Source organism: Phalangium opilio, unplaced genomic scaffold (genome assembly GCF_054372755.1).
Source record: "Phalangium opilio isolate 3A_F unplaced genomic scaffold, DU_Popi_V2 ptg000013l_1, whole genome shotgun sequence".
Classification (NCBI taxonomy): domain Eukaryota; kingdom Metazoa; phylum Arthropoda; class Arachnida; order Opiliones; family Phalangiidae; genus Phalangium; species Phalangium opilio.
In genome coordinates, this window is record NW_028324148.1 from 10,941,369 (window position 1) to 10,968,080 (window position 26,712).

A 26,712-nucleotide genomic window follows, 5' to 3' on the forward strand; every position below is an offset into this window, starting at 1 on the left:
CAAAAATTTCTATCCTCGTGAAATCTCAACGGATTTTAGCGAAACTTGTCTTATTTTAAAGATAAAAACACCGCTTGGTTTATTAAATTGGATTTAGAAACTGAATTGCAATTGAGACTCTCCCTTTAAAGAATGTCTCATAGCAAGACTTCGACATCCAAATGTCTCACCGAACTCTTTTCAAATTTGTCTTTAGAATTTAGTTTGTTGCGAGTTCGTAATGAGACGGCCTGTTGGTCTCGATTTTGGAAACAGGAGGGAGGGACGCGAACGTAGGAGAATTTTTAACCAACTTTCCACTATTAATCCTTTTAGATCCGAGATTTTCGGTTCGTTGAGCTGAAAAATGCGAAAACGAAAGATAATCTGAATCCTTTCGATGAGAGGTTCGTCTCATTTTACCTCTGGTTTTCGACCTGGCTAAATGGTGAAAGGATTTCCGACACTTTTTTTATTGACAAGATTTAAGTTTAAATATTATAGTGCATTTTCGTTCAATATGAAGCGGATTTTTTATTTAGTTTTCTTTATTTCGATATTAGTTGATTTTAGTTCAGCCGATTATAGTTTTTATTTTCAACCTCCAAATGAGGCGTCGGAAGAAAAAGCTTTCGAAAAATTACGAATTTTTGAAGAGAAATTTCAACAAGGTGTCGAAGATTTAGTGAGAAAAATTGTGCCAACTGTAGTAAATTTGGGGTATGAAGCCAATATCAGTAGAGAGTGTTCGTCCTCGTTGATGAAGCTATTGCTGGATTTTAAAGATATGAAGACATGGGCATTTTTGAGTGAGTATTTTTTGTTAAACTTACAAAACCGTACTAACAGTTATTCTGTATCGAAAATGCAAAATGATGAGGACGAAAGAATTTGTTTTCACTGAGCTAAAGACTTAAGAAATTCTGTGTAAATGTTTAGAATCAACCCACATCTTCGATTTCGCTATTAGAATAAATTAGATACTAAATATTATTCAATTGTATAATTACTTGGAGTAGAAATTTATCAATGAAAAACATTGCAAACTCTAGAATATAACTATATTTGTTTTGTTCCAAACTTGGGCCTACAACTCTCAGAATGTGCCTTCCTTATTTTTAATTTGTATTATTTGTCGGTTTTCAAATAGATGATAGTTTAAATCTTTTTGAACACAAAGGCTCATTTTTCATAGGTCTGCCGTTTTGTATACCGGTTTCTTTGGTCAGCAGTATTGTGAATCTCAGATAAAGTTAGTCTTAGTCTGATATGATCTCTTGCGTAGTAAATACGAGGACGAGAGGTTAGAAATGTAACAATTCTTACATTTTTTCGAAAAAGGTCTAATATTAATTTATTTCGAGACCGAAGTTGGTATATCAAAACATTTTTCGGTCGTTATCCAGTAAGGAGGAAAATTTAAATTGTCTTATTTAAAAGTTTTTATAGTTTATTCGAAGGAGCATATAAAATAATGAATATTTCTCATTTTAACCGTGTATTCATCTACAATATTAAAGAAGAAACTAGCAATTAAATTATATGAGCCTGCGCGTTAGGTCTCTCCGTGAAGCTGCTGAAGCAGATGACGTTGGGGGTAATTTCCATTGTACAACTAGTGCCATCTTACGGATTTTCCTCAGTCTAACCCTGCCTTTCTCCTAACGCTTATGTTACCCATTCCTGGTTAAACCTATTATTCATGGTAAACATACCTTCATTTTCGAAACTTTAGATAAGGGGTAACCAAACTTTTCGGCTAAAGGGCCAAATACGGAATTTCGAACTATATCACGGGCCCCAATATTCAAATTTAAAATTTATAGCACAAAAATTAGGAATATGACCACTTTTTTATTTATCTTGAAACAGTGGCCTGTACGGTAAAATTTCATATAAATCGCCAAAGGTACACTCCCCTTAATTTATGGCAAACTTAAAGAGGATAAAGTAACCAAATCCATAGAATATATAGTAGAGGCTGTAGCCTGTCCACGTGGGGAGAGTGGAGACGGAATAGTATTTTATGCAATTAGCTTTCGAAATTTCTGCGATTTAGTCGCGGGCCGCAATTAAAACTCGGAGGGAACCTTGTGGCCTGCTGGCCGCGTGTTGGCCATCACTATATTAGATCATTGTTAATTGCGCAGGGTATACACAAAATAAATCTAACCTTGAAACTGCAAGAGTCGAAAACATTTAGCGCTTTAGGGATACACCGAGTTAAAGCAATTAATTTACCTTCACCTTAACCCGTTCTGAATTTATATTTAATCAGATAAAAAGATCCGCAAATATTTTTATCAGAAAATACGTGCTTCGGTTTCGGTGCACCAGTACTTTGACAGTCTCAGAAGTAATATTCAACGAAGGTAAAGGAACTGCGAAGTAATACGTGTTGTTAAAGCTTGTAGGATCCTGGTTTTCTAGAGGTGGAATCGATTCTAACCTTTCGAAATGTTTTTATGTGCACCACGTATAATTTTCCATTTGCCCAAAGGCAATCGAAACTGAAGTTAAAAATAAAAAATTCAAGTTTATTGCAAGAGATAATAGTTTCGACTTAAGTAAAATAATTACGTAATTGAATTGTTATCATACATAATTAAGGTAATTAAAATTGATTGCGATTTGAGTATGACTGATAATCAACGCCAATCCAAGCTGCTACTTGGAAAGTTAAATCGTTCAGCGACCTTACTATTTAGATGACTTTTGGAATCTGCGATCATTAAAAACATTTCGTGCATTCCCTATGTTTCAACCGATTTTATTAATATTTAGTGCACTGGTTCGCTATGTCCTATAGAAGGGTTTCATGGTTTTGGGTTTGAACATGCCGCCATGTTCTAAAATAGCTTCCCAAAAAGTAATAAAAATGTCCAGGCCCCTTTGTTGCTAGTATTAAAATAAAGATTTTATTTCATCTTGGCTACAAAATATGATAATATTTGATCTTCATTTCAAATCAAAAGGTTAGGGGTAAAATAGAATCTGGTGTTTGCCCAACTTGCTTCCAAAGACCTTGGTTATGGCTTCAAACGAAAGGACTTCGGTGGACTGACAACGTTGAAGCTCTATCTAACGTCTTTCGATCCATATACCGGATGTTTAATTCTGTCTTAACCCGAATATAAGCAGACGATAATGCGCCTTCAGAAAAAGAACTATTTATAAGGATTTCCATTTTCCAATGACGATCCCTTTGGGAAAAAAGCCGGAAGTATTAATTTTAAAATTGTTAAATTTCCTCACGTTGTTTACGAAAAGCCACACAGTTCAAAAAAAAAAGAAAGAAAGAAAGAAACCATTTCTTTGAAAATTTTTACATATCGTTTATGTGTAAAAGGTCCATGAAAGGGATTAATATTGTCAATCTTGATGAAATCAATTAATCCCTTTAAGTTAAATGAATAGAAATTTTATCGCTTATGCTGATGTTTCATATGGAATGCAAGAAGAATGGAAAAAAAAATACTGTCGACGTGAAAGTTTAACAATTTTTTTCCTTTAAGCGTTTTAATTAGAAGCGCGTTCGTGCTCGGACTGCAAAAAACGCAAATGAATTCAAGCGAAAGGGGTCTAGGTTACCTAAGTGTCAACGAAGCGGATGAGTGATACATGTCTTTGAAAAAAAAATATCTGCGTGATCAATCAGGGCTTAGTTCAATTTTATGTTCCAGAAACCCTAGAGGCTTCGAAACTTTTACTTTTCAAAAGAATGTTTTTCACTTCTTTTAATATGGGTGGGCGAAGAAATTTGGAAGATTTAAGATTAAAAAAAAAGATTTTTTTTATAAATTTGACATAAGAGGTCGTTGATTTTTTGTCGATTAAGTGTTTTTATTTTAAAATTATAAATTTTAGTGGTAAAATCACGGTGAAATTATTACACGTCTTACGGGGTGGTTTTCTTCAAATCTTATCGCCTGATGATTGAAAAGTTCATAACAAAACTCGAGGTCAAATTGACACGTTTCATATTATGACGTACATTATGAAAAGAAATACCACGCTTCTTTAAGTAAAATAACAACGTGAATTTGTTTTCCGTATATAACATTATTTCCGTCAACCGACTGGATTTTTGTTCAAACTTTCTTAGAAACGGCATCTGGTGTAACAAAGTGTAAATGTCAAGGCTTTAGATGCATGATGGCATTAAAAAGCATCAAAATTATGGTTATTATCATGTTTAGTCTGACAGAGTTTAGCTGCAAAACATTTTTAATAATTAAAGTAAATTTATTTATTACAAAAAGTAGGAAAACCATAATTTAGGGTGATCAAATAAGTTCTGCATTTTGTCACCATGTTCTACAGTTGTTAGGGCAAATTGCCGGTAGTTACGGTACCAAACAAGATGGGCGCATTTTCCCACGAACAATCTTATCCCCCAACTTACTATATTGTTTATTTATTATATTTATTCTTTTTCAGTGCTCGACGCTACAGGTAAACAAGAAGGTGGATTTATGTCAGGTACCCTTGGTTCCCTGGGAAACTACAAGCAATGTTTGGATATCGTGGAAGGAATGGACGATCGTGTCATTCGGGGAAAATACTGCCTCGTCGATGTAAAGCCTCCTTTGCCGCCAAAACCGAAACAATTAGCCATGAAGCAGCCAATACTAATTAGCCCAAATTCCACTTTCAAAACACAGGTTTGTTTTATATTTATTTGTCTCAGTTTTATATTCTAAAACGCGGTTTCCAACGCAAAGGTTTCTATTAAGAAGTTTTGTGATGTCCACTTCGATTTCGCAGCTTGATAAGAGATTTCGCAGTTTCATTAGAGATTTCGTGATTTCTACTCTGATATCGCAGATTCACTAGAGATTCCGTGATTTCTTTGATTTCGCAGATTCACTGGAGATTTCGGGATTTCTTTGATTTTGCAGGTTCACTAGAGATTTCGCGGATTCACTAGAGATTTCGTGATTTCTACTTTGATATCGCAGATTCACTTGAGATTTCGTGATTTCTACTTTGATATCGCAGATTCACTTGAGATTTCGTGATTTCTACTTTGATTTCGCAGATTCACTAGAAATTTCGTGATTTCTACTTGGATCTCGAGATTTCATAAGAGATTTCGTGATTTCTACTTGGATCTCGATATTTCATAAGAGATTTCGTGATATTTTATTAGTAAAATTCCACAAGACACATTTTCAAAATTGTAGTACTGGAAAATAGATATTAGATTTGCATATAAATTTATACATTACCTCAGCCCGTGTATAACGTTAAGAGTCATGCTTTTTGAGATTATAAAAATCATTCAATTTAAAATGAAACACCTGGAATTTTATTAGAAGCCCTATTTCAAATCTTGAAATTTCATTGAATTTGATTATGGAGATTGCTTACTAAGATCGGTGCCAATTTCTTTTTGCAGTTAATGGGTGAAGTTGCACCGTGGCTTTTCGCATTTTACGATTTATCCATACGTTTTGGAGTGTGCGTACCATCAAGATGTTCGAAAGAAGATTTGAACGAACTTCTTAATAAATGTATATATTTGAATTGAACAAATTACTCCAGCAAAAGTTGGACTAATATACATATTTTATTATTATATAGTGTTAGAGCCCTTCAAATTAAATACGGGTGTCATTTCGTGCGAAGTTAAAGAAAAGTCAAATCTGGATTCACTTCAATACGCTATAATGTAAGTCAAGCAAATAAATTCCTGATTAAAAACCCTCGGTTAATTTTAAGATGCTTTCTTTAACATTTCATATATCTACGATCAAATTTCGATGTTTAGAGCTATTTTATTGATAATTTTTGGTGTGAATTTACTGTGTACAGCGACGTATTTCGTGAAACTAAAAGAGAGAAATAGCGATAATAAAAGTAAGAAAAATTATATTACTCTTATAATTAATTATTTAAAATTTATCCAGTTTTTTTCTCTCAGAAATCTCTACTTCTTTAAAAGTATTGCGAGCTTTTTCTATCCCGGAGAATTTTCAAAAATCAGTGAACACAAGTAGACGAATTGACACCACCCTAGACTTTCTAGATGGTGTCCGTTTTCTTTCGATGACATGGGTGGTTCTTGGACACGCATATTGCGTTCTTAATCATTACCTTCTCAGTGAGAATTAAGCTTTTTTTCCTGTAATTCTTAATGGTGACATTATTCATAATCAAACCATGCACATTGCAATTACGTTTTTAATCAGCTTCACGAAAAACTAATTCATGTTACTAAGATTATGGAAAATAGCTTGAGCTTCTGAATCCATCCTCGCATACTTTGGAAATGATTAGTTTATTACATGCTTAGTTAACCACTTTTATCACCTTAACGAAATATGCGAGGATGGGTTTAAAATCCTATTCTCTCTATGTTCTTATTAACATAAATTAGCTAAATACATTACTTGAAAACGTTTTGGTTCATTTTAAGCATCAGTTTTATTAATTTATTAATTTTCTTTCAGGGAACTTAATGGGGATCGATGCCATCGTTAGCGATATTCTCTTCGAAGCCATTGGTTCGGGATTTCTAGCGGTTGATACGTTCATATTCATAGGGTACACAATGTTCTTGATATATACTTAATCTCAAATATCAATGAATGTAGCCTAATTTTTTCAACACCAGTGGGGATCTTCAAAATTATTATTTTAACTATTTTTTTAATTGAATTTAACAACGGGAAGTAGAAATAAACGAAAGTGAGGCATGGTCGAGATCACAGGGTTCTGAGACAACGAAAATACATTTACTGCCCCACGGTATTCTAGGGCAAAACTCGCTAGTACGCTAGTCTGCACTAAAACATCACCAACAAGGAGAAAAAATTAAGAGAAGAATAGACCATACTTTTGATGCCAACCTCCCACAGCGAGAGAATGGTATGGGTTGGAAATGTCTTGTTCGCAGCCTTGTATAATGTAGTCTCGTGACAGAAGAACCTTGTAGTGCCCCCGAATGTCTACTGCTTGTGGGTGGAAGGACTGTCTGATGGGTAGAGATAGAGCAATCTCTTTTCCTCTCCAATTTTTACACCATGTAACCTAGTAACAAAAATAAATCTTAAATGAACCTCGAATACCTCAAAAGCCTGAGAGAGGTAAAATACCGATATAAAGTAGACCTGATTGGTCAAGTAAAATAAGCTTGGAAAAATAGGACGTCTTGACGTCCTAAACACCATACTGAACACTAAGGAAGACTTTCATCCACCTCAGTGCCTCACTTTCTGATATGTCCATTTGTCTTCGATAGGCGCCACAAATTTAATGTATGAAACTATCAATTTCAAATTCAGTTTTAATATTTTTAGAGGCACTGTTATGGCATACGGTGTTATAAAACAAATCGGAAAGCGAGGTCTGGGAGCCAAGGAAGCCTTGATATTGACTTTATGCAGAATATGGCGGTATGTTGATTTAATATAAAATGGGTTTTATTTCACATTCAAAGCATACTATTGTTTCTTTCTAATAACTTGTTTTTCGTAGAATCTTGCCTTGCCTGTGCCTTTTAATTGGCTTAACACTTCTTATGCCCTTAATAGGCTCGGGTCCAATGTGGAAAGATTACACTGAAGGAATTGCCAATAATTGTAGGAAATCATGGTGGGCCAACTTGTTATTTATCAACAATTACTACAATAACCTCTACGATATGGTAAGACAAATTTTAATACCACTCTAACTATAATGTACTTGTGAAATCCACTCACTGACTGACTGATCTTTGGATCTTCTGATACTGAATTTTGCTTTTTAAACTTATGATATGCGTTTAAGTGCAAGTTTTAAGTGAATGGTTGGTAATTTTAGTTAAAGGGACTGTAAAGCAGCATCAGCGGGTGTGAAAAACCTATATGAAATACGTCGCATGCACCACGTGACGCCAAGATACAAAGACTCCACATGGAGTCGTTGTTTTACTCGAGATTGCAGCGCCAATACCCTGAAGTGGTAGTTTTCGAAATAAAACGAACTAAGCTTTTTTTGACCATGCCTTTCCTCACTCACGTGCCTACGACGTATTTCTAATAATGTATTTCCACCAGTCGATGCCTTCTTTTCAGACCCTTCAATAATCGGTCGTTCAGTCAGTTGGTCAGAAATTTTATATATTGTAATAGCAAAGCAGCATTAATTTATCTATGTATATTTTTTGTTCCATTTAAGTGTCTTTCGCACACCTGGTATATGTCAGTTGATTTCCAGTGTTTTATTTTTGGAATTATTTATCTTTTAATATATTTCAAGTAAGTATTATCAGAAGGGAATAAATTCTTAAATTCTGTTATGCAGTATAATGATTGTACTAATAAAATGTTACAGGTGCCCAAGAGTTAGCAAAGTTTATGTTGCTACTCTAATCATAATATGCACAAGTCTTACGGGATTTATAACGTATTATTTCGAATATCCGCCAACAATTCTAATAAAAAAATCCATTTTCCTTGACTACAGGTAGATAAAATATATTTTCTTACCAAATGACCGATTTATTTCCTAAACTTATAATTTATTCAAAGGTATGGTGTTCAATACATGGCACTTTCCTATATTTCAACGCACGTGCACCTTGGTGTTTATTGCATTGGTCTTCTAACTGGAACCTATATTGCCAAATCGCAGAAACCTCACATCGGTTTTGTAAGTTACACTTTGTCGATGAAATATATGGAACGCTTTTAATTAAGTACTTTACCTTCTTTTGCAATCAAAAGATAACCGCACGATTCGGTTGGTGCATCTCAGTCATTGCGGGGTTATCAATTGTGTATGGTATCCATCACTGGAACGAAGACGTTCCTTACACGCAATTTGAAGCCATATTATACTCGTCATTGCAGAGGCTAGTCTGGGCAGCTGTTCTCTGTTGGGTGTGCTTTGCTTGTCTTAGTGGAAACGGAGGTAAAGAATATTGTATATAATTAACACAGGAGTATTTCTGTTAACTTTAATTGACTCTTTAAACTGTAGGCATTGTTCATACGTTCCTCGCGTGGTCGGGATTCAGGCCCTTGGCGCAGTTGTCCTTCTTGGTCTACCTCATTCATTACATCATTATTATAGGATACGTTGCTTCGGGACAAGGACTCTCTGACTATACCCATTCAAGATTCGTAAGTGATATATTTGCATCTGCTAGTTTTGAGTTTGCCAGAGATGTTTGAGAAACTTAGATACAATTGAGTAGATTTGAAAATGTTTAGGGAGATGCATGGCGCTATTTACTTAATAAAAAGCAAAATTGAATTGGGATAAAAAAGAGGATGCGGTTCTAATTTTGACCAAGGCGAGCGATAGAACACAAGCATATTTCACATTTGGTGTCAACATCAAAAATACTTGAATTTATCAGAGTCTATGCAATATTTTAAAATCTTCATTAAGCGTTTTGTGGTGGAGCTCTTCATTGCATAATGAGTTGTACCATGAATCAATTCATCTATGCCCAATGTTCGTGATGCAAAATTTATCATAGATAATGATTAGTCATAGCTCCTTCTTAAAAGCCCGCCTAGATACGTTGAGAAAATGTCTACACAATGATTCCTTTTAGCATGCTTTTAGCTTATGTATTCCTGATTAAATTAATATATTTTACAGGTATTTATATTCTTTGGCCTTTTGTGCGTGAGCCACATCTTGGCCTTTTTTCTTAACGTACTGATCGAGTCGCCGCTTATCCAAGTGACTAAAATAATATATCAAGATATGCTGGGTTACAAGATTCAACCAATAAAACCTCAACTTGCTAACGGAACCTTATCTAACGGCAACGTAACTAATGGCCACGCTAACGGTAAAGTTATGAATGGTAATCGATACCCTATAAATGGGACAGTAATTCAAGAGACGAAAAAAGCATCTATCGTTGACGATTTTGAGTCTGATCAATCTGGTCTTCAAATAACTAGGTTTTAATGATGATGAAATTGTAACTTGATGTATGACGCATGGAAGTCGAGAAAATAAATTTTATAATTTAGTTATATCTTATCTAAGACATATTTTAGTAAATAATCGATCATAGAGCGTTCATCTTCATCTATTTAAGTCCAAGTCACGGCTGACTGATAATCAGCACAAACAAAACCTTCTTCATACTAGAGCTGAATTTTCTCTAGCCACACAAGCAGGAAGTAGAAGTGTTCTAATCTGCGAAGAAAGTACAATCGGAAAGGTAATTAAGTGAGACAATTTTCGAAACAGTAGAAACAAATAATTGTATTTCACCAAAAGGAGTAGGCTCTATTGGGATATAAGGTCTTCACACAAACCTTGTACTAGTAATTAAATTTGCTATACGTAAAATCTTAAACGAATATATTTTTTAAGGATCTGTATCCCACAATATTTTTAATCACCCTTGCTTTAATATTTTGCGAAAAAAAGCTTATAATGTACGGACGGTATCACGTCTGGATGTTTTATGTAGCGGCATATTCGATCCAAAAACCGTAAAGCTGATCATTAGGGTATAGTGAACCAGACATTAGGATGGGTTTTTACGTTAATAATTTTCCAAAATTTGTCTACTGAATATATAATTTCAAATAGCAAACACAATACGAACAATGTTCGATAAAATGAAAATGTGATCATTAAAGGGAATGTAAAGAAGGCATCGGCGGGTGGGTAACAATAATATGAAAACGTCATAGGCTGCACGTGACAGAGGGAAGGCATGGTTCTAAGAAACTTTGTTAGTTTTATTTTCTTAAATTACCTCTAAGGGTAATTGGCTCCCTGGAGGTGCTCCTCGACATGCTTCCTCTTCATCTCTTCATTGAGGAGGAGGCTGTCATGGGAGCCTACAGGCTCAACATTAGTGGCTGTTGGGTTCCAAGACTTTGGGATTACAGCCATACGAAGCTCTTTCGGGAGTACGCCGCACTTGAGCCGTCGCTTACGATGTGCTCTGACAAAACCGTCACCAGTTTTGATTTCACTAAGCCATTCAGTATCCACTTCCCCAGTCGGGCAGAGTGGACTAACCTGCTGCCTCTTGGCACTGGGGGTGAAACCATTTGGTTCACCGATGGCTCCAAGACTGATTCCGGCGCTGGCGCCGGCTATTACTGTCAAACCACAAGGGTCGGCTTTTCTGCTTGCCTGGGCACCTTCGCTAGTGTGTTCCAGGCTGAAATTGCCGCGATCTGTTATTGCGCAGATTACTGTATTAACAAAGGGTATACCGGACGGACTGTGAGAATTTATTCTGACAGTCAGGCTGCCCTGAACGCTCTGAACCAGTGTCAGATTTCTTCTCAACTGGTGCGTAGCTGCCTCGACCTGCTAGCGCGACTGGCATCCTGCAACAGGGTTCTGCTGTACTGGGTGCCAGGGCATAGCGGATATTATGGCAATGAGCAAGCCGATAGATTTGCGAAAAGGGGTGCGGAGGCCAAGCTCTTGGGGCCGGAGCCGGCCGTCCCCATCCCCTACAGGCACGTCAAACGGTGTCTGCATGACAGGTTGACTGTCATACAAAATCAGCTCTGGCACAGCATGGAGGGCCAGAGACAGACAAAGTTGTTTGTCGATGGTCCCTGCAGGTCTCGTGCTAGGGACCTAATTTCGCTCGGCAGATGGGATATTAGGCTGGCCACCGGTCTTTTGACCGGGCATTGCCGGCTTAATAGGCACCTCCATCTGATGGGTTTTGCCGACGACCCTCTCTGTAGGTCGTGTCAGGAGATGGAAGAAACATCCGCCCACGTACTTTGCGAGTGCGACTACTTCGCCTCGCTTAGATTAGAATATTTTGATTCACACACCCTGGAACCCTCGAGGGTCTCCTCTCTCACGGTGGAGCGAATTCTTAGCTACGCTGCAGCTACAGGCCTATTCAAGGCCTGATTACGAGGATGCACAATATGCCTTTGGCATCGGTGCTAGGGCGCGTACCCTCCTCATCAACAATAATAATAATAAGGGTAATTGGCACTGCAATCTCGAGAAGAAAAACAAGAACTGGGTGTCTAGTCCCACTCCATGTGCAATCTTTGTATCTTGGCATCACGCGGTACCTGTGACGTATTTAAATTAATTTTTACCCATCCGGCGATGCCTGCTTTACATTCCCTTTAAACATCAAATACGGTATCAGATCCCATCTACGGAACCGACGGCTTTCTGAGAATAACATTAGTTTGAAATGAATAGAAAAGAAGAGTAAATATTGTCATATCAAAACAGAATTTTTATTTTCAATTTCACCCACAATGGGTGTGACCATTGGTCACACCCAAAGAAACAACACTTCATACTACAATATAAAAATACGTTTTGGACTCATTCTCAAAGCATATTCATCGTATTACAGAACGACAAAATGATTTTAATTTTGAAGATATGGATCGTAATGTCTTTGATATTATCGCAATACGCGCTTATTTGCTTCGTTTATAATATTTTAGCAGGAACCGGAGCAATTTCCCATTTTAATTTCATTTTTTGTGGCTTTGGTCACTCGTTCACGATTTACACCCTTATCACAAAACGGAATTGTGCGACGAAAACGTACTTATCTTTGCGAAGATTGCTGAAAAATGTGAACCCACAAAGCCTGATTCAGTTACAAACGAAACTACGATGTTTCTGGATATTCCTGTCTCTTTACGTATTAACAGTCTTCACTTTAGGATACGAAGTAAGCCAAGATTTTGAGAAACTTTGGTCACCATTAAATACAACCGCTCATGGCAGGAGCAAAGAAACTTTCGTTTGGAGTTTGTACAGCTTATGGCGTGATATTTCCCAAGATCCTAGTTGGGTGTTCAAGCTAGCTACGTATATAGACGTCATGTTTTATCCTGTTGTTAATCTAACGGTGTACTTAACCATATCGGTGCCGTATTTTACTTTGGTTCATATGTTGGAAACGCTTGTTACAGACGTTAAAGTCTCACTAAGTATCTTAAATACGCGAACAAACCTTTCGAAACAGCTTTTTAATATCAGAAAGAAAATCACAATGATATTTGGCTTGTCAAACGATATTAATAAGTCGTTTCAAAACATGATCTTCTTGTATTTTGCCGTAACTTTAATAATTGGTTGTCAACGTTTAGATATGGTGCTAGAACAATTGTACGCGGGTCTAAAAAGTTGGTATGCTATTTCGTATTTTATCCTATTTTGTTTCGAGTCCACGATGCATTTGTTTGTTCTGACTGTAGTGTGTTCTAGAGTTAAGGAAAAGTGGGATAGACTCAGTTCTGTAGTGTCTCTTTTGCTAAATGATTCAATTGTGTTTGAAAAAGCTTTGGAAATTCAATTGTTGTATACTCAGTTAGAAGCTAACAAGATTGAGCTAAGCGCAGGCGGATTTTTCCCTATTACGAAGAGGTTGTTTCTTTCATTTCTAGGTGTGACAATTACTAACGCTATTGTGTACATTCAATTTAATCCAATGTTAATGAATGCTGTGATTTCAAAAGAAAAGATGATCTGAAATTTCTCGTATTGGTAATCAGCTATAATAAAATATTACAATGTATTTAAATAATATTAAGGACGATTAAGAATAGAGTGGGAGTAAGGCATCATATAATTTGAAAGCAGGGATATTTTTGAATATATCTAATTGTAATATATACGTGCATGAAAATACAGTACTATGTGTGTATTCTTACCATAGTATCATATAGTTATTTTTGAAAAATATATTTTTTCTCGTATAAAGACACGTACATAGAGCATTGCATTAATTACAGAGAAATCAACACACTGTACTTTTTGAGGCCGCCCTCGCGCTAGTAGGCAAGGCCAGACGGACCCCGAGTTCACTACGCGCGGGTGGCTTCTGCCACTAGCGGTGCATGATTCTTGGCGCGAGGTAAATAAACCAAGAAGGTCTCCCGTCCCTGTGGTGTTTGCTTTTCTTTTGGAATTAATGGAATGTTCTGTATTGTACGGATATCCTCAACTGATAAACTACAGCTTCTTTTAACTTCCTGGAAATTTAGAATTCAACAGAAATATTATGATTTTAAATTCCTCATTTCGGCGCTTAGTCAAAGTGAAAGTAACGATCTAGTTTCTGCGTAATTAATCAGACAAGATGTGTCCTGTAACGCAATCGCGGTGTTCTTTAATAATAGCCTTTATTGGTTTCACCATATTTAATGCCGGTATTATGCCACTATATGATTGGCATGCCAAGGGGATTATAAGAAGGGAAAAACTATTTATTGTTGGAACTACGCTGTTATCTGTTGGTTCTTTCGTTTTCTTATCCGGGATGGTGTGGTATATTACAATCCTCGATTCGGGAAAAACTGAAGTTAATGATGAACCTTCTGCAAATAAAACTGAACTTAACACCTTCAGGTAATTGTTATTTTATTAATTACAGCAGTAAGTATGATATTCAATGAAATACGGTTAGTGAAATATGTTTTCCGGTAATCCAGCTTGTTATTGTTAAAACCTTCGTAGAAGTGAGACAGAGTCAATAGATTGTGGTGTAAAAATCAAGGGTAATATGGATGCCTGGTTTTAGATTTGAACGGAAGCTTCCCACCCTTAAATATAAGGCAATGGAAAGAGTATAACCTATTGTTTTAATGTGACCATAAGTTTATAAGATATGTTCCATAAGTATGACACTTTGTACACTTCGTAATGCTGAGACTTACTGAGAGCTAGCTCGAGAAGGACGCTAGAATTGGCTACACTCGGTTTTGTAGTCTATAACTCCATCTTCCTATTTAGTTGTACTGAATCTTTTGACAGCAACTCACTAGGTGACGCGTTACGAGAATCTATGACGTTTCACGTACGTCACTTCATGACAAGCTCTCAGTAACCAGTAACAAACTTATGTAATATATCTGTTTGAGAGTTACATCTAGTATAAGCCATCAAAACTAAAATCTTAATTAGTTTTTAATTCGTCTCATGTCGTCTTAAATCCGTACACAGTTTAATAAAACCTTGTTTATTTTTTCAGAATGAGACCAGACAACGTAAATCACGTGAAATCAGACATAATAGCGATGAGTTAGCTTTGAAATTAACGAAAGTCAGATTGCCCAACGTTACAGACGGAACAATGCGAGCAGAATATGAAAGTTGATTGATAGCAATTTCTTAAAACTTAAACTTTTAAATGTTATATGTAAATAATAAATAAACATTTTTTTATAGTCATGTACTTTCTGGATTAATGAAAATAATTCCGATTGTTTTTAACTAGCTTAAGGAAGTCAATGTGTAAACTAAACACTAAATAGTCATTGTACCCACTAAAATTAAATATCCTGATATTGGTTTTTTACTTTTAAATTAAAAAAATATATATTTAGTTGAGAGTAAATCATTAAGCTGAAAAGTTACTGGTTTAGAATGAATGACCTCTAAAAGCTCGGGACCGAAACCTTGTCATCGACCGTATCACTTCTTAAAGCTTCCCCTAGTGCAACTGATATCAGTTATGCAGTTTGGTCAAATTTGGTAATGGACACTGGGCCACTGGCTACCCGCAACATAGAATTATTGAACCAGAATTGTAAAGCAAAGAAAAAGGAGTAAATGGGCAGTCAATGGAAACCTACTACACGAACTACAGGGATTGAAAAGCATCCTTTATTTTAAAGTAAAAACGTCATTTAAGAATGTTTTAACTTAACGTTGATATGATCCCACGGAAACGTAACCTATATGTTAAAAGTAAGAAGAACAATGCAGGAATAGGAATTTTCGACTTAATAGTGCGAAAACTATGAAATTTTCTGACGAAAACGTACTAACGTAATACATAATATCAATAAATTTGTAAGATATGTTTCATAAGTATGACAATTCGTAACGCTAGAGACTTACAGTTCGAGAACGACGCCAGAATTGACTTCACTCAGTTTTGCAGTCCATCTTGCTAGTTAGTCCGTACTAAGCCTTCGACAGCGCCTTACCAGGCGTCGCTTTACGAGAATCTATGACGTTTCACTTTCATGACAAGCTCTTAGTAACCAGTGACAAACTTATGTAACATATCCCATGAACTTATGATAATATCCCATTTATTGATTCAGGTCATAGTCTATAGATCATATATATGTCGGTTATGTCCTACATTTATCGTAGAAATGATTTTCATACATAAGTTGTATATTTCTGAGATAATTGAGCAAACACCTGTTGCATTGCCATTATTTCCGAAATAATAATAATAGTAGGAGTTTCGTACTGTTTCGAGGAACTTACCATTGATCTATTTTTCGTAACCCAGTGTACGAGTACCGTGCCTTTGAATCAGTAATCCTCGCGTCTATTTTTCTAGGTGTCTACGAAAGAACATATTGATTCGTAGGAAAAACGCAACGAAGTGTTGAGCAATTTGCGCGTTATTTCAAAGCAGTTCTCGTTTTCAAATCAACCTATGAAAATACATCATGTGTGAGAATCAGACTTTAACTGTCGCCGCTATTGACGTAAGACCTTAATTATTAATTCAGATTTTATTAATTTTTTCTTTATTTTATTAAACTTCTGTTTTGAAGCACGCAGATTTCAAATTTTGGACGAAGAATGGGACTATCAAATATAGTGGATGGAACTTTAATGTTTTGCAAATTCTCTCGGAACTGCTGTCTTTTAAGTATGATTTTTTTAGCTATGTCAATTGGAGGCTTAAACGTGTGGTAATCTAACATATGTCAAATAGACCTTGCATTCCGAAATGAGACACAAAATGGTGTAGAAATATGTAGCCCGGGAGAAAGAGATTTTTGAATCCTAAGATGTGTTAAATTGTGGGTTCCTAGCTTGAACGTTGTTACCCTTTGAAATTTTTGGAAAAAAAGCTTGCCAAAGGAAGAATGAAGGGTTATAAAAATGTTGATTTTTTTCCTTTTGCTCAAAAACGATATTGAAACTCAGAAAAAAAGGATGATGATTTTAAACTAATAAGAGTTGCTGACCATAATCGCTTTAAAAGATCCAAAATTAATTTGATCAGTCTAACTGAGTGTTTTCAGAATTTTCCCGCTTCCGAAAACCAACATAAGCGCGAAGCAGTTCATATTAGCTTACGCTTTGGCGAAAGCCGCGAGGTTGTTTATAGTTATGATTTCCTCATTCCTTCCTTTTGTTGATTGAAAATGATACAACCGTTACAATTTTGTGGGTTAATATTTTGTAAAAATTGTTACATTCCTCTTGAATGTAGTTGGCCTGATAAAGGTAACTATATGAACATCGGTTGAAAATACATTTTTGTGGTAATCAGAGTTGGGCACTCCTCCTTAGATAGATTTTTTTCCTATCAAACTATCATAGATGGCGAAACTATCAATTCTTCTGGCTATATTTTAGAGTGGAACTCCTTCTTAGATAGATTTTTTTCCTCTCAAACTATCATAGATGGCGGAACTATCAACTCTTCTGACTATATTTTAGACTGACATTGCTGGTTAGATAGATATTTTTCCTCTCAAACTATCATAGATAGCGAAACTATCAACTCTTCTGACTATATTTTAGACTGACACTGCTGGTTAGATAGATATTTTTCCTCTCAAACTATCATATTTGGCGAAACTATCAATTCTTCTAGCTATATTTTAGACGGGCATTATTTGTTAGATAGATTTTTTCCCTCTCAACAAATCATAGATGGTGAAACTATCAAATCTTCCTTCAATATGTTAGATTGGCTCTCATTGTTAGATAGATTTTTTGCCTATCAAATCAAATTGAAATCTTTAGGAACGACTAAATTAATCGATTATTTAATTTCCGGACTTTAAATTTGATTGTTTTCGATCAAACTGATTTGGGCTCTACCTACTTTTACTCTGTTTAATCGATTCCTGATATTTCCTGATTTTGTAGAATTTCTAATATTTTCATATATTCATATAATTTCCATAATCTCATTTCTCAAGTTTGACTTTTAACTGTCTATAGTTCAAAAGCTACTATCCAAACTTTTTCAAATTATTCGCCCTTGATTTAATCTAAACCATCTACTATAAACGGTTAACTAATAATAATTAAAGGCAAAAATTGCAATTAAAACTGTGGGTAATAAAAATCAGAAAATCTACACTTTAATTTATCTAATTCTACGTTTGGATGATTTCGTGGAATCGTTCTTCCTCCTCGAGTAGTCGTTCACATCAGTGACAGCACGGAGCTTCTATATACAAGAAGCTCCGTCTTCACAGTTTGAACTGTTGAACCATCGTTTATTTTATTTTTATTTATTTGTTTGAGAGGGTTATAACGACCACCAAGTACAGAATCTTCTTATAGAATAAACCTACACTTGCTAACGTTCAAATATATTAAAAACTTCGATATCATTCAAAAAACGACTTATCTTTCCAGAAATTTTCATAACTATCAAAATTGCCTATCAAAGATTAGCACATAATTTTTTAAAATGAAATCAGAAAACAGATGTCGCCAAATAAACTCACTCAAAGAATCAATTTATTTCTCAAGGAATAATGCCTATCATTTTTTATGATTTCTAAAAGATGGGGTTAGTAGCCAGATCACGTTGAGAATCGATATTTTTCTCTAGAAGATTTCAACGAATCAATGAATCATATCAACTTCGAGTGCACTTTCTAAGCTATCAAACTCAATCGATCATTATAATTCAAATTTTTCTCGAAAATAACTATTAAAATTGATACTTTGATAGGGGCAGATTTAGTTTTCTATCGTATCAAGTGGTAAAACTATCAAATGATATGATAGTGCCCATCTATGGTGGTAATTTTATTCAAAAGCGACAAAAATGCTCTTGTTTGAACCTTTCATGATCAGTAGTATCCAATTAAATACACCGTGGAACTTCTACTTACTAGAATTTATACCAAGTTAAATAATAATTTAAAGAAAAGCTATCAGATATTTATGAAACATGATCAATAAACTTCAATAATTCCAACTATATAGTTTTAAAATTGTCACTTCACAAACAAAAGCCTTTGGAATGTGTAACCTCAAGAGCAATCATTGCACTGGAATCGTAGGAATGGTGGCCCGACAGGTATTTCGATATCATAATATGATAATAAGAATGAAATGCCAAAAAAATATATTTTTAATAAATGGGCACCAAAATCATTATGAAAACTTGCCATAAACTGTCAAAAATTGATAAGCTAAGCCTAACACTAATTTTTTTTTGAAAATAAAGCCGTCATAGTAGGGGCTTCTAGGTCACATTTTTTTTAAGAAATAATTTCGCGCTGTTATCGGTTAAGGATCAGTAAGTTCAGGGAAAGGTAGCCTTCGAGTCCTCCCCTATCAATTATCTGTATGATCCTTTTTCCGTATCAATTATCTGTATGATCCTTTTCCGTATCAATTATCTGTGTGATCCTTTTTCCGTACCAATTTTCTCTATAATCCTTTTCCGTATCAATTATCTGTATGATCCTTTTTCCGTATAAATTATCTGTATAATCCTTTTTCCGTATAAATTATCTGTATGATCTTTTTTCCGTATCAATTATCTGTATGATCCTTTTTCGTATCAATTATATGTATGATCCTTTTTCCGTATCAATTATCTGTATGATCCTTTTTCCGTATCAATTATCTGTATGATCCTTTTTCCGTATCAATTATCTGTATGATCCTTTTTCCGTATCAAATATCTGTATGATCCTTTTTCCGTACAAATTACCTGTATGATCCGTTTTCCATATCAGTTATCTGTATCTTAACGCTTCAACTTTTTAAAACCTTTAAAATTAATATAAAATATACTTTTTAGGCAAGTGTTTTTAATGATTCTGATGTTATTTTACTTATGTGAATTGCTTAAAAATGGTTATCTGTCAATTCGATTCTCCTGTTAAGAATCAAACTGCTCTGATAAAACTTTTAATCTAGGAAGCGGATATGGCCATTTCGGCATTAACTCCTACGGTGGATCGAGAAAAATTTGTCGATTTCTCTTTCCCATATATACAATGTCATATCTCTTTAGTTACCAAAGCTCCCAGTGTTTTCAGAATCAACAACGCTATGTTTTTAACGGAACCAATGCATATTCAAGTATTTTAACAAATAATATACGAAAAACGATGCAAATTACATCAGAACTATATTATTTTTGAGGTCTGGATTTTAAATGTGTGTTTACTATCAGCTATCATTTTAATCATGAAACTTCTAACTCTATTGCGCAAGGAAAAAGATGCTTTATGGAAAGTAGTTGAGATATCATTACGTCAAAGTGAGACTACATTTAAAAGGATGAAGAGTTTCGTTTGAAATGTAAAGACTCGTTTTTTCAATAGGTATTACAACAAATAACATTCAATCGACAAGTATGGTCCTTTTTGCGAGCGTGGTTTTACTTAACGGAACGTTGGAGGCACTCTACGCCTGTTACTTAACTTCAGTGACAAGTTTGGCACCCGTCACTTTACCCATTGATACCTTTGAAGAAATGGCTCGGCTGATTAAATCAGAAAACTACGTTGTCAGTTCGATGTATGAAAACTCAATTCAAAATAACATTATGGTACGTACAATACCGTTGTCGTTACAATTGCGAAAGAAGAAGTTATAATTAAACTCTTTTCTAGACTTCTGACATTGAATATTTGAAAGTATTTGCAAATTCTATTAAGAAACCCGGTTTCAAGCTTCTAAAATTCATAAACGAAAGCTTGAACCGAGTATTACGAGAAAATTACGGATTAATATTAAACGATAGGGAAGTCATATCGAATATATTCTCATCGAAGTTACCACTCAACGCCTTTCACTTTGCTAAAGAGACTTTCAACGTTGATCACAACGCTATCGCTTTTCGCAAATCACTTCCTTGCAAGGAAAACAATAATAAATGGTACGTTACTAAAACTTAGAATAAAGACAACTGAAAATTCATTTTGCAATAGATTAACTGTTTAACAATCGTAGTATATCTGTGATCAAAGCAGGGATAGATGTAATTTTAGAAGAAGTACGAATGGAGAACAGAGTAATCTGGGCGCGCGTCAAAGTCCCGGACCCCCTTCCCCAGGACGGGGGGTATGAAAGAAGAGGCGGGTCATAGCGACAGAGGTAAAAAGGAATTACGTATTTTTCGCCGTCCCCGTCAGTAACGTCATCAAAACGTAGTTTAAGTGAGCTAATAAGATAATTTAAAATTTTCGTTACGTGTTGGAGGGAGGAGCTCTTTACTGAGCTATGGGTCGGACTGAAGTAAATACTAACCGTTCTCCATTCCTTCTTCTAAAATTACATCTATCCCTGATCAAACCAAATAGCTCGAATGTATACTTTTACTGGCGTATTCTGTCAAACCTTTAACCGTTTTCAGGATACATCGTTTAATGAGTTCTGGGATAATTCAGAAATTCGAGTCGGATAAATTACGTTACGAAATGGCAAATTACAAAGAAACGGCAACTGAATGAAATAACTACATCAAAGAAGACGATCTCAACTTGATATTTTACGTGTTGGTTGCAGGATGGAACTGCTCATGTGCTATACTTATGTTTCTTATTATAAAGCGACTTGCCATAAAATTAATGAGATCCGCAAAGTCATAATAGAAACTTTCTAATTTTCGGTCGATTCCCTAATCCCTATACTCTTGGTCCTTAGGCCTAGTCTTGTTTTGCCAAAAATGCTTACTTTTAGTTATCTACAAACTCTGCTTGAAAAGCGTTGATTTTTGGCATTTTCTAACATTTGTTTCAATTGCGGCCCATTTCACACCGAATTTTTACTACGTACCCCTGAAAACTGAACTGAAAATACGATTCACGGGCTTACTAAAACCTCCAATTTCGTTTAGATATAAGATATATTTTTATTAAGAGCAAAAAACACCGAGGGTCAGGCTTAAGGTACTACTATGTATTTTATGACTTTCCACTATTAAAATTTCAAAATTCAGGATAAGATTAATGGGGTTGCTAAAACTCAATTTTGTTTAGCTTTAGGCCTAATGTATATTTGTAAACATTTTCTAAAATTAAATAATTATTTCAAGACAAAGGTTTAGGTTAGACCTCTTATATGCATTTATTCTGTTAAAATTTCAAAATTCATAATTTTTACTGAACTTTCAAGTTGTCTAACCATGGACCTTTTAATTCTGAAGAGAACCAGAAGAAGATGAATTTTTTTCGGACTCGAACTCAGTGAGCCTAGGGCAGTAGATGTCAAATACTTTCCCCCGTACCTGACATTAGTTCCTCTGTGACGCGTTTTACATCGGCTGCTGACGTCGATGATTGGGGGGGGAAGGTATCGGTGTCTTAAAAAATTAATGGTCCGCCGACTTCTCTACTGTCCATTTAAAACACCCAGATAACGCCGGATATCTTAGCTGTTGTACCTGCATTTCATCAAAGGTGTCAAATCTTAGCTGTTATACTTAGGCTATATTTCATCATAGTTATACTAATTTCAAGAAACAGTTCTTTAAGCTTATGAACAAATTTCTTTAAGACAATTAAATGTAGAGATTTAAATTGCATTCTCGACGCAAAATTTCCTAAATTCCCCAAAAGTGTCCAAACAAGGGTTTTAACCCTAAATTCGAGAAAACGAATTTATTAAAAAGATCGCTCTGTTCACTTTGTTTTTCCCCTGAAACCTACCTCCTTTGTCTGCCAAAGATAGGCTTAAACACTAGTCCCGTATAAAGTTTAAGATCCATGCTCTAACTTTTATCAAGACCAACGAAAAATAGCTGATATTATTCTTAAATAAAGAAGTTTAGCAACTTTGAAACTTAGCATGAAAATAAAATGGAAATTTTGAAATCCACTTGAATTTATCTCCACCACGAGATCGACGAAATACCACCCAAGAAAAGCGTATATAAAAGGTTGTAGATTGATGCTTAGCATTACAACCTCACTTCTCAACATTTACTATACTAAACTTGGAACAAACCAACTAGCCATGCTGAAGATCGTAGCTGCTCTCTTGGTGGTTGTCGCAGTGGTAAATATTACTTAACTCTTTTTCAAAACAATTTAGTTATGTCTTTACTCAATATTTCGTTGAGGATTCCTAGTACTCAAAAATGCTCCTCAAGTACAAATACTTAGTAGCCTAGAACTCATACATGAAGCAAAAATTTTGATAGAATTGTCTAGTCTTTTTTACCTCTCCGAGTGACGTATGTCACGGAGAGGTTCTAATTTCGACGTGTCTGTCTGTGTGTGTGTGTGTGTGTCTGTCTGTTGTTATTGACTTACACCCCAGGGGACCGCGTTCGCAGTTTGCAAACCGGAGCAAACGTGTTCTCAATTTCCGGAAATTTCGAAAATTGTATTACACTTACAGGCTATTACTCCATTGCCTGTCTAACACCAGTCTGTACACACTGGCTTCTAATCACCACCATCTTGTGGTCATTGTCCATCCCACATGGACACCAGTCTGTACATACTGGCTTCTAATCACCACCATCTTCTGGTCATTGTCCATCCCACATGGACACCAGTCTGGACATACATACTGGCTTCTAATCACCACCATCTTCTGGTCTTTGTTTTTGTCCATCCCACATGGACGCCAGTCTCTACACCTGGCTTCTAACACCACCATCTTCTGGTCTTTGTTTTTGTCCATCCCACATGGACACCAGTCTGTACACCTGGCTTCTACTCCATCGTTATCGTTTGGTTTAAGACATTCGCGGCGATCAGCTAGGGTTACGAGAAACGTCTAGCCTCCCTAAGGTGGGATCGGCCACCAAAGGTTTTCGCAATTGCGGTTGTTCTTGCTTTGAACTGTATTTCGACACCCTTATATACTACCTATTTGTGTAAGGCAAAGCAACCGGCGTATGCTTCATTTCAAACGCCAATATTAGTCAAGTCTCTCAAGAATGTTTAATTGTTCTTTATCAAAACGATGTAACGTTCAATAAGGCGAACAACTAACGAAGAAAATATATTATAATAGCTATAATTATATTTATTATATTTATTTTAGTATTTAAAGTAATCTTGTCTCTCAAAACAAAATTAATACGGAAAGGGTAAAACAGCAGTCTATGTGTTTGTCTGTGTGTGTCCGTCCGTTGTTACACTAGTGCTTCGCGTTAGCAGTTCGCCTTGTGTTGATGTGGAAAGAAATTCTACAAAACCTTAATATTTGGTTTTTTCATAATGTAAAATTAATATATGGAAATATTTTTCGTAATTTCGATGCCTTTAGTAGTTTTGTAGCTTTAAAGCTCTGTTTCATTTTGATATCCCAAGAATATTTTTTTATAATTATTATTTGAAATGGATGTTTATATATTACTTAAGCTATACTACATCTGTTTATAGCATAATCCTTTCGTTTTTGATAACAAGAAGAACTCTGCTATGTCGGTCAAATGAACTTTTATTTGTCAATAGGCCTAGTGAACCCAAAAGTAAACGCTTGGGTTTGGTTTTCGTTTCTGTAATGCAGAGACATTAACGGTTCAGAGTGGGCCGAAAGTTAAATACACTTTTAAATAATCAGGCTTAGATTATATAGTTGAATAAAGCATCATGGTGAAAATCTAGGCGGCGTTCAGCAGAGCTCAGCGATGTTAGCAATGTCATACAGAAAGGGATTTTGTTTTTGAATTTTGACGTCACAGCGCTCAGCGCTGAGCCAGCGCGGTCACCAAAGAAAATAGACGGGTTTTTGGATAACGTGACGTAAAACGCGTAGTTCTCAGCTTGGCGGTAAAAACATGGAGGTACTATTACAAATAGCTCTTGCTGATTCTGATGGGACTATACCTATTTAATTGGCGTGAAACCAGTTGATCACGCGAGAATTTTAAGAGACATGTTAGTCTTTCTAATTTTAATTATAAAAGTTGTTTTATCTATCTCTATAAATATGTTATCATACAATTTTTGTTAAGCCTTGGTACCTTGCACGCTTTATTGCACTAGCGTAATTTTTAAAACACCGATGACCGGAGAAAAACGTTCAGCAAAGCTATGACGACAGAGCTCACCGGTTAACGTTTTCCAAAATCCGCTGTCTTTTTTGGTGAGCACTGCTGAAGGCAGCGCAGATCAGTGAAAGGTCTGATCGTAATCGGATTCTAGCTTCGTGTTTTCATGCGTTATATGGTGCGCAATTACTTTCAGTGCGTGTAGCCACAAATAAGCTTTAGTGTTATGTAACGTTAACAGTCATGTTGACAAATTAAGAAAATCGTCGAGTTGAAACGAGAGGATAGTGTTTACACCGCAACCCTGTTGTGAATCTGGCTTTGAACATAGACGGTATACAGTTGAGGAGTAGAAAATTGGGCTTAAAGGGGCTAACCGGACCTCTCCCGAGGCAGTCTGCCTTTAGGGACGGGGGAAAACACTCAGCTTTTTGGCTATAGGGAGTGGCGCCACTGTCGCGGCGGGGGGCTAGGCATTATGCTTCGCAACAGTTTGACCCCGCAAGCCTCCGGTGGCGCCCTTTAACAAGCACGTAAAGGTAATATCACTCCAAAGTTTTATCTCTTCATTTCCCGTTTTTCCCCCATCGGATGATTTTAATGTGTACAAGTATATCCTTATTGGATGTAAAATGTCGTCTGATTTACAGTATATTCGCTATGCTTTGTATACCTCTTTAATATTTCATAAAATTAACTTCAGTATTTGTTCATAAAAAAGAAACATTTCCATATCTGGGTAAATAAGTTTGTAAGTAGGCCTCCTCTTGACTCGGAGAGGTAATATTTTGGTTTTCCCAACTTGTGTATTCAGAGAACAGCAGCTTTCTTTCACTAGTTCCTTAAATTCTTTGGTACATTTCGGTTGAATGCGATTTCTGTCTAATTGGAATTCGGTTCAATGGGAGGATACCTACAAATTAGACGGTGTCTTCGCAAGTTTCATAAGGTTTAACAATGTTCTTAAGGCCGAATTCCAAGATATTTTCAGAGTTGGTTCAATGCCTTAAACTGTAATGCCTACTAAACAATAATTACCAACTTATGCGAAAATAAAAATAACTCTAAAGTACTTGTAAGTTCAACTAAAAATGATTATTTTTTCCTTATTTAGTGTTCTGCTCAGAAGTCAATCGAGACTATTCCGTTCCAGAGCCATCGTGTGACAACTATTCTCAGATCGCCTAGCGTAGATACAACTATTCTCAGATCGCCTAGCGTAGATACAACTATTCTTAGACCGCATAGCGTAGCTACAATTCTTCCTTCGGAACCCGTCAAGCTTGCACTCCACGCGTCGCCATCCATCTTATGGGGCAATAGAGTTCAATTATTAAACACTCCTCTGGTCAGTGTCATGAGACCAGCTACCACCATCAAGTACATTAGGCCAGCTGCGCCCATCACGTACATTCGATCCGCTGATACCTTTGGAACCAAGTCCGTTGGTTATACCAGACTCTATTAGAATGATGCAGAATTGTTGTAGTAATTAATTACTACATTACACCAATAATAAAAATGAAATGATTGAAATTACAAAAACCGTTCTTGTTGTTTTTATGTGAATGAACCAATAGATCTAATGGCTCTTTATTGAACACATTTGACTGAAATAGGCCTAACAATTTAATTCAAAACCTACGATAGACTTCAGCTCAGAAAGAAACGTGAAGTAAAGTAACATATCAGACTGACCAAGGTGGGAGGGGCAATCTTCGAATATGTCACAGCCTCAATGGGTATATTTTTCTCTACCAACTATTCATTTATAAAATGTTTACTGGAATACTGGTGGCGTGTTTCTCGAAGATGGTCGTCTCTGGGCTAAGCAGTCTCGT

The 26,712-nt window shown here is 35.8% G+C and overlaps 4 protein-coding genes and 1 long non-coding RNA gene across 6 annotated transcripts; 4 read left to right on the top strand and 1 right to left on the bottom strand.

The window, feature by feature from the left end:
* Positions 1-361: 361 nt before the first annotated feature.
* Positions 362-9,969, top strand: LOC149709033 (nose resistant to fluoxetine protein 6-like). The gene is made up of 15 exons (XM_089864477.1): positions 362-788; positions 4,420-4,643; positions 5,381-5,495; positions 5,566-5,653; positions 5,753-5,841; positions 5,906-6,085; positions 6,435-6,528; positions 7,284-7,379; positions 7,462-7,630; positions 8,143-8,222; positions 8,299-8,430; positions 8,496-8,616; positions 8,691-8,877; positions 8,947-9,089; positions 9,577-9,969. The coding sequence occupies exons 1-15, from the start codon at positions 425-427 to the stop codon at positions 9,892-9,894; spliced, it is 2,400 nt and encodes a 799-aa protein (XP_089720603.1). The 5' UTR covers positions 362-424; the 3' UTR covers positions 9,895-9,969.
* A 732-nt stretch (positions 9,970-10,701) lies between these two features.
* LOC149709034 (uncharacterized) lies at positions 10,702-11,892 on the bottom strand. The gene is made up of 2 exons (XM_089863899.1): positions 11,169-11,892; positions 10,702-11,098 (listed from the first exon to the last, which is right to left on the bottom strand). The coding sequence occupies exons 1-2, from the start codon at positions 11,282-11,284 to the stop codon at positions 10,702-10,704; spliced, it is 513 nt and encodes a 170-aa protein (XP_089720025.1). The 5' UTR covers positions 11,285-11,892.
* Positions 11,893-13,758: 1,866 nt separating this feature from the next.
* Positions 13,759-15,129, top strand: LOC149709035 (uncharacterized). The gene is made up of 2 exons (XR_016380183.1): positions 13,759-14,307; positions 14,930-15,129. It is a non-coding gene; the product is annotated as an uncharacterized LOC149709035 (long non-coding RNA).
* A 4,326-nt stretch (positions 15,130-19,455) lies between these two features.
* On the top strand, positions 19,456-22,072 carry LOC149709036 (uncharacterized). The gene is made up of 4 exons (XM_089864482.1): positions 19,456-20,179; positions 20,244-20,470; positions 20,535-20,800; positions 21,278-22,072. Exons 1-4 carry the CDS (start codon positions 20,107-20,109, stop codon positions 21,372-21,374), a joined length of 663 nt encoding a protein of 220 aa, XP_089720608.1. The 5' UTR covers positions 19,456-20,106; the 3' UTR covers positions 21,375-22,072.
* Positions 22,073-22,759: 687 nt separating this feature from the next.
* LOC149709037 (uncharacterized) lies at positions 22,760-26,416 on the top strand. 2 transcript variants are annotated; one of them, XM_089864484.1, is made up of 3 exons: positions 22,760-22,920; positions 25,986-26,055; positions 26,086-26,416. In XM_089864484.1, the coding sequence occupies exons 1-3, from the start codon at positions 22,813-22,815 to the stop codon at positions 26,337-26,339; spliced, it is 432 nt and encodes a 143-aa protein (XP_089720610.1). In that variant the 5' UTR covers positions 22,760-22,812; the 3' UTR covers positions 26,340-26,416. The 2 variants fall into 2 exon arrangements, with proteins under 2 accessions (XP_089720610.1, XP_089720609.1); XM_089864483.1 differs by having other exon boundaries at positions 22,761-22,920; positions 25,986-26,416.
* Positions 26,417-26,712: the final 296 nt, after the last annotated feature.

What these genes read in the sequence shown, in the direction of transcription:
- LOC149709033 (XM_089864477.1), top strand. Translation starts at nt 425, where the DNA reads ATGGTGAAAGGATTTCCGACACTTTTTTTATTGACAAGATTTAAGTTT. An exon ending in TCTTAATCATTACCTTCTCA is followed by an intron (nt 6,086 to 6,434) that starts GTGAGAATTAAG and finishes ATTTTCTTTCAG; the next exon opens with GGAACTTAATGGGGATCGAT. An exon ending in AGAAACCTCACATCGGTTTT is followed by an intron (nt 8,617 to 8,690) that starts GTAAGTTACACT and finishes TGCAATCAAAAG; the next exon opens with ATAACCGCACGATTCGGTTG.
- LOC149709034 (XM_089863899.1), bottom strand. Translation starts at nt 11,284, where the DNA reads ATGCCAGTCGCGCTAGCAGGTCGAGGCAGCTACGCACCAGTTGAGAAG. An exon ending in AAATTCTCACAGTCCGTCCG is followed by an intron (nt 11,099 to 11,168) that starts GTATACCCTTTG and finishes GGAACACACTAG; the next exon opens with CGAAGGTGCCCAGGCAAGCA.
- LOC149709036 (XM_089864482.1), top strand. Translation starts at nt 20,107, where the DNA reads ATGAAACTTCTAACTCTATTGCGCAAGGAAAAAGATGCTTTATGGAAA. An exon ending in TGAGATATCATTACGTCAAA is followed by an intron (nt 20,180 to 20,243) that starts GTGAGACTACAT and finishes TTTTTTCAATAG; the next exon opens with GTATTACAACAAATAACATT. An exon ending in AAGGAAAACAATAATAAATG is followed by an intron (nt 20,801 to 21,277) that starts GTACGTTACTAA and finishes AACCGTTTTCAG; the next exon opens with GATACATCGTTTAATGAGTT.
- LOC149709037 (XM_089864483.1), top strand. Translation starts at nt 22,813, where the DNA reads ATGCTTAGCATTACAACCTCACTTCTCAACATTTACTATACTAAACTT. An exon ending in TCTTGGTGGTTGTCGCAGTG is followed by an intron (nt 22,921 to 25,985) that starts GTAAATATTACT and finishes TTCCTTATTTAG; the next exon opens with TGTTCTGCTCAGAAGTCAAT.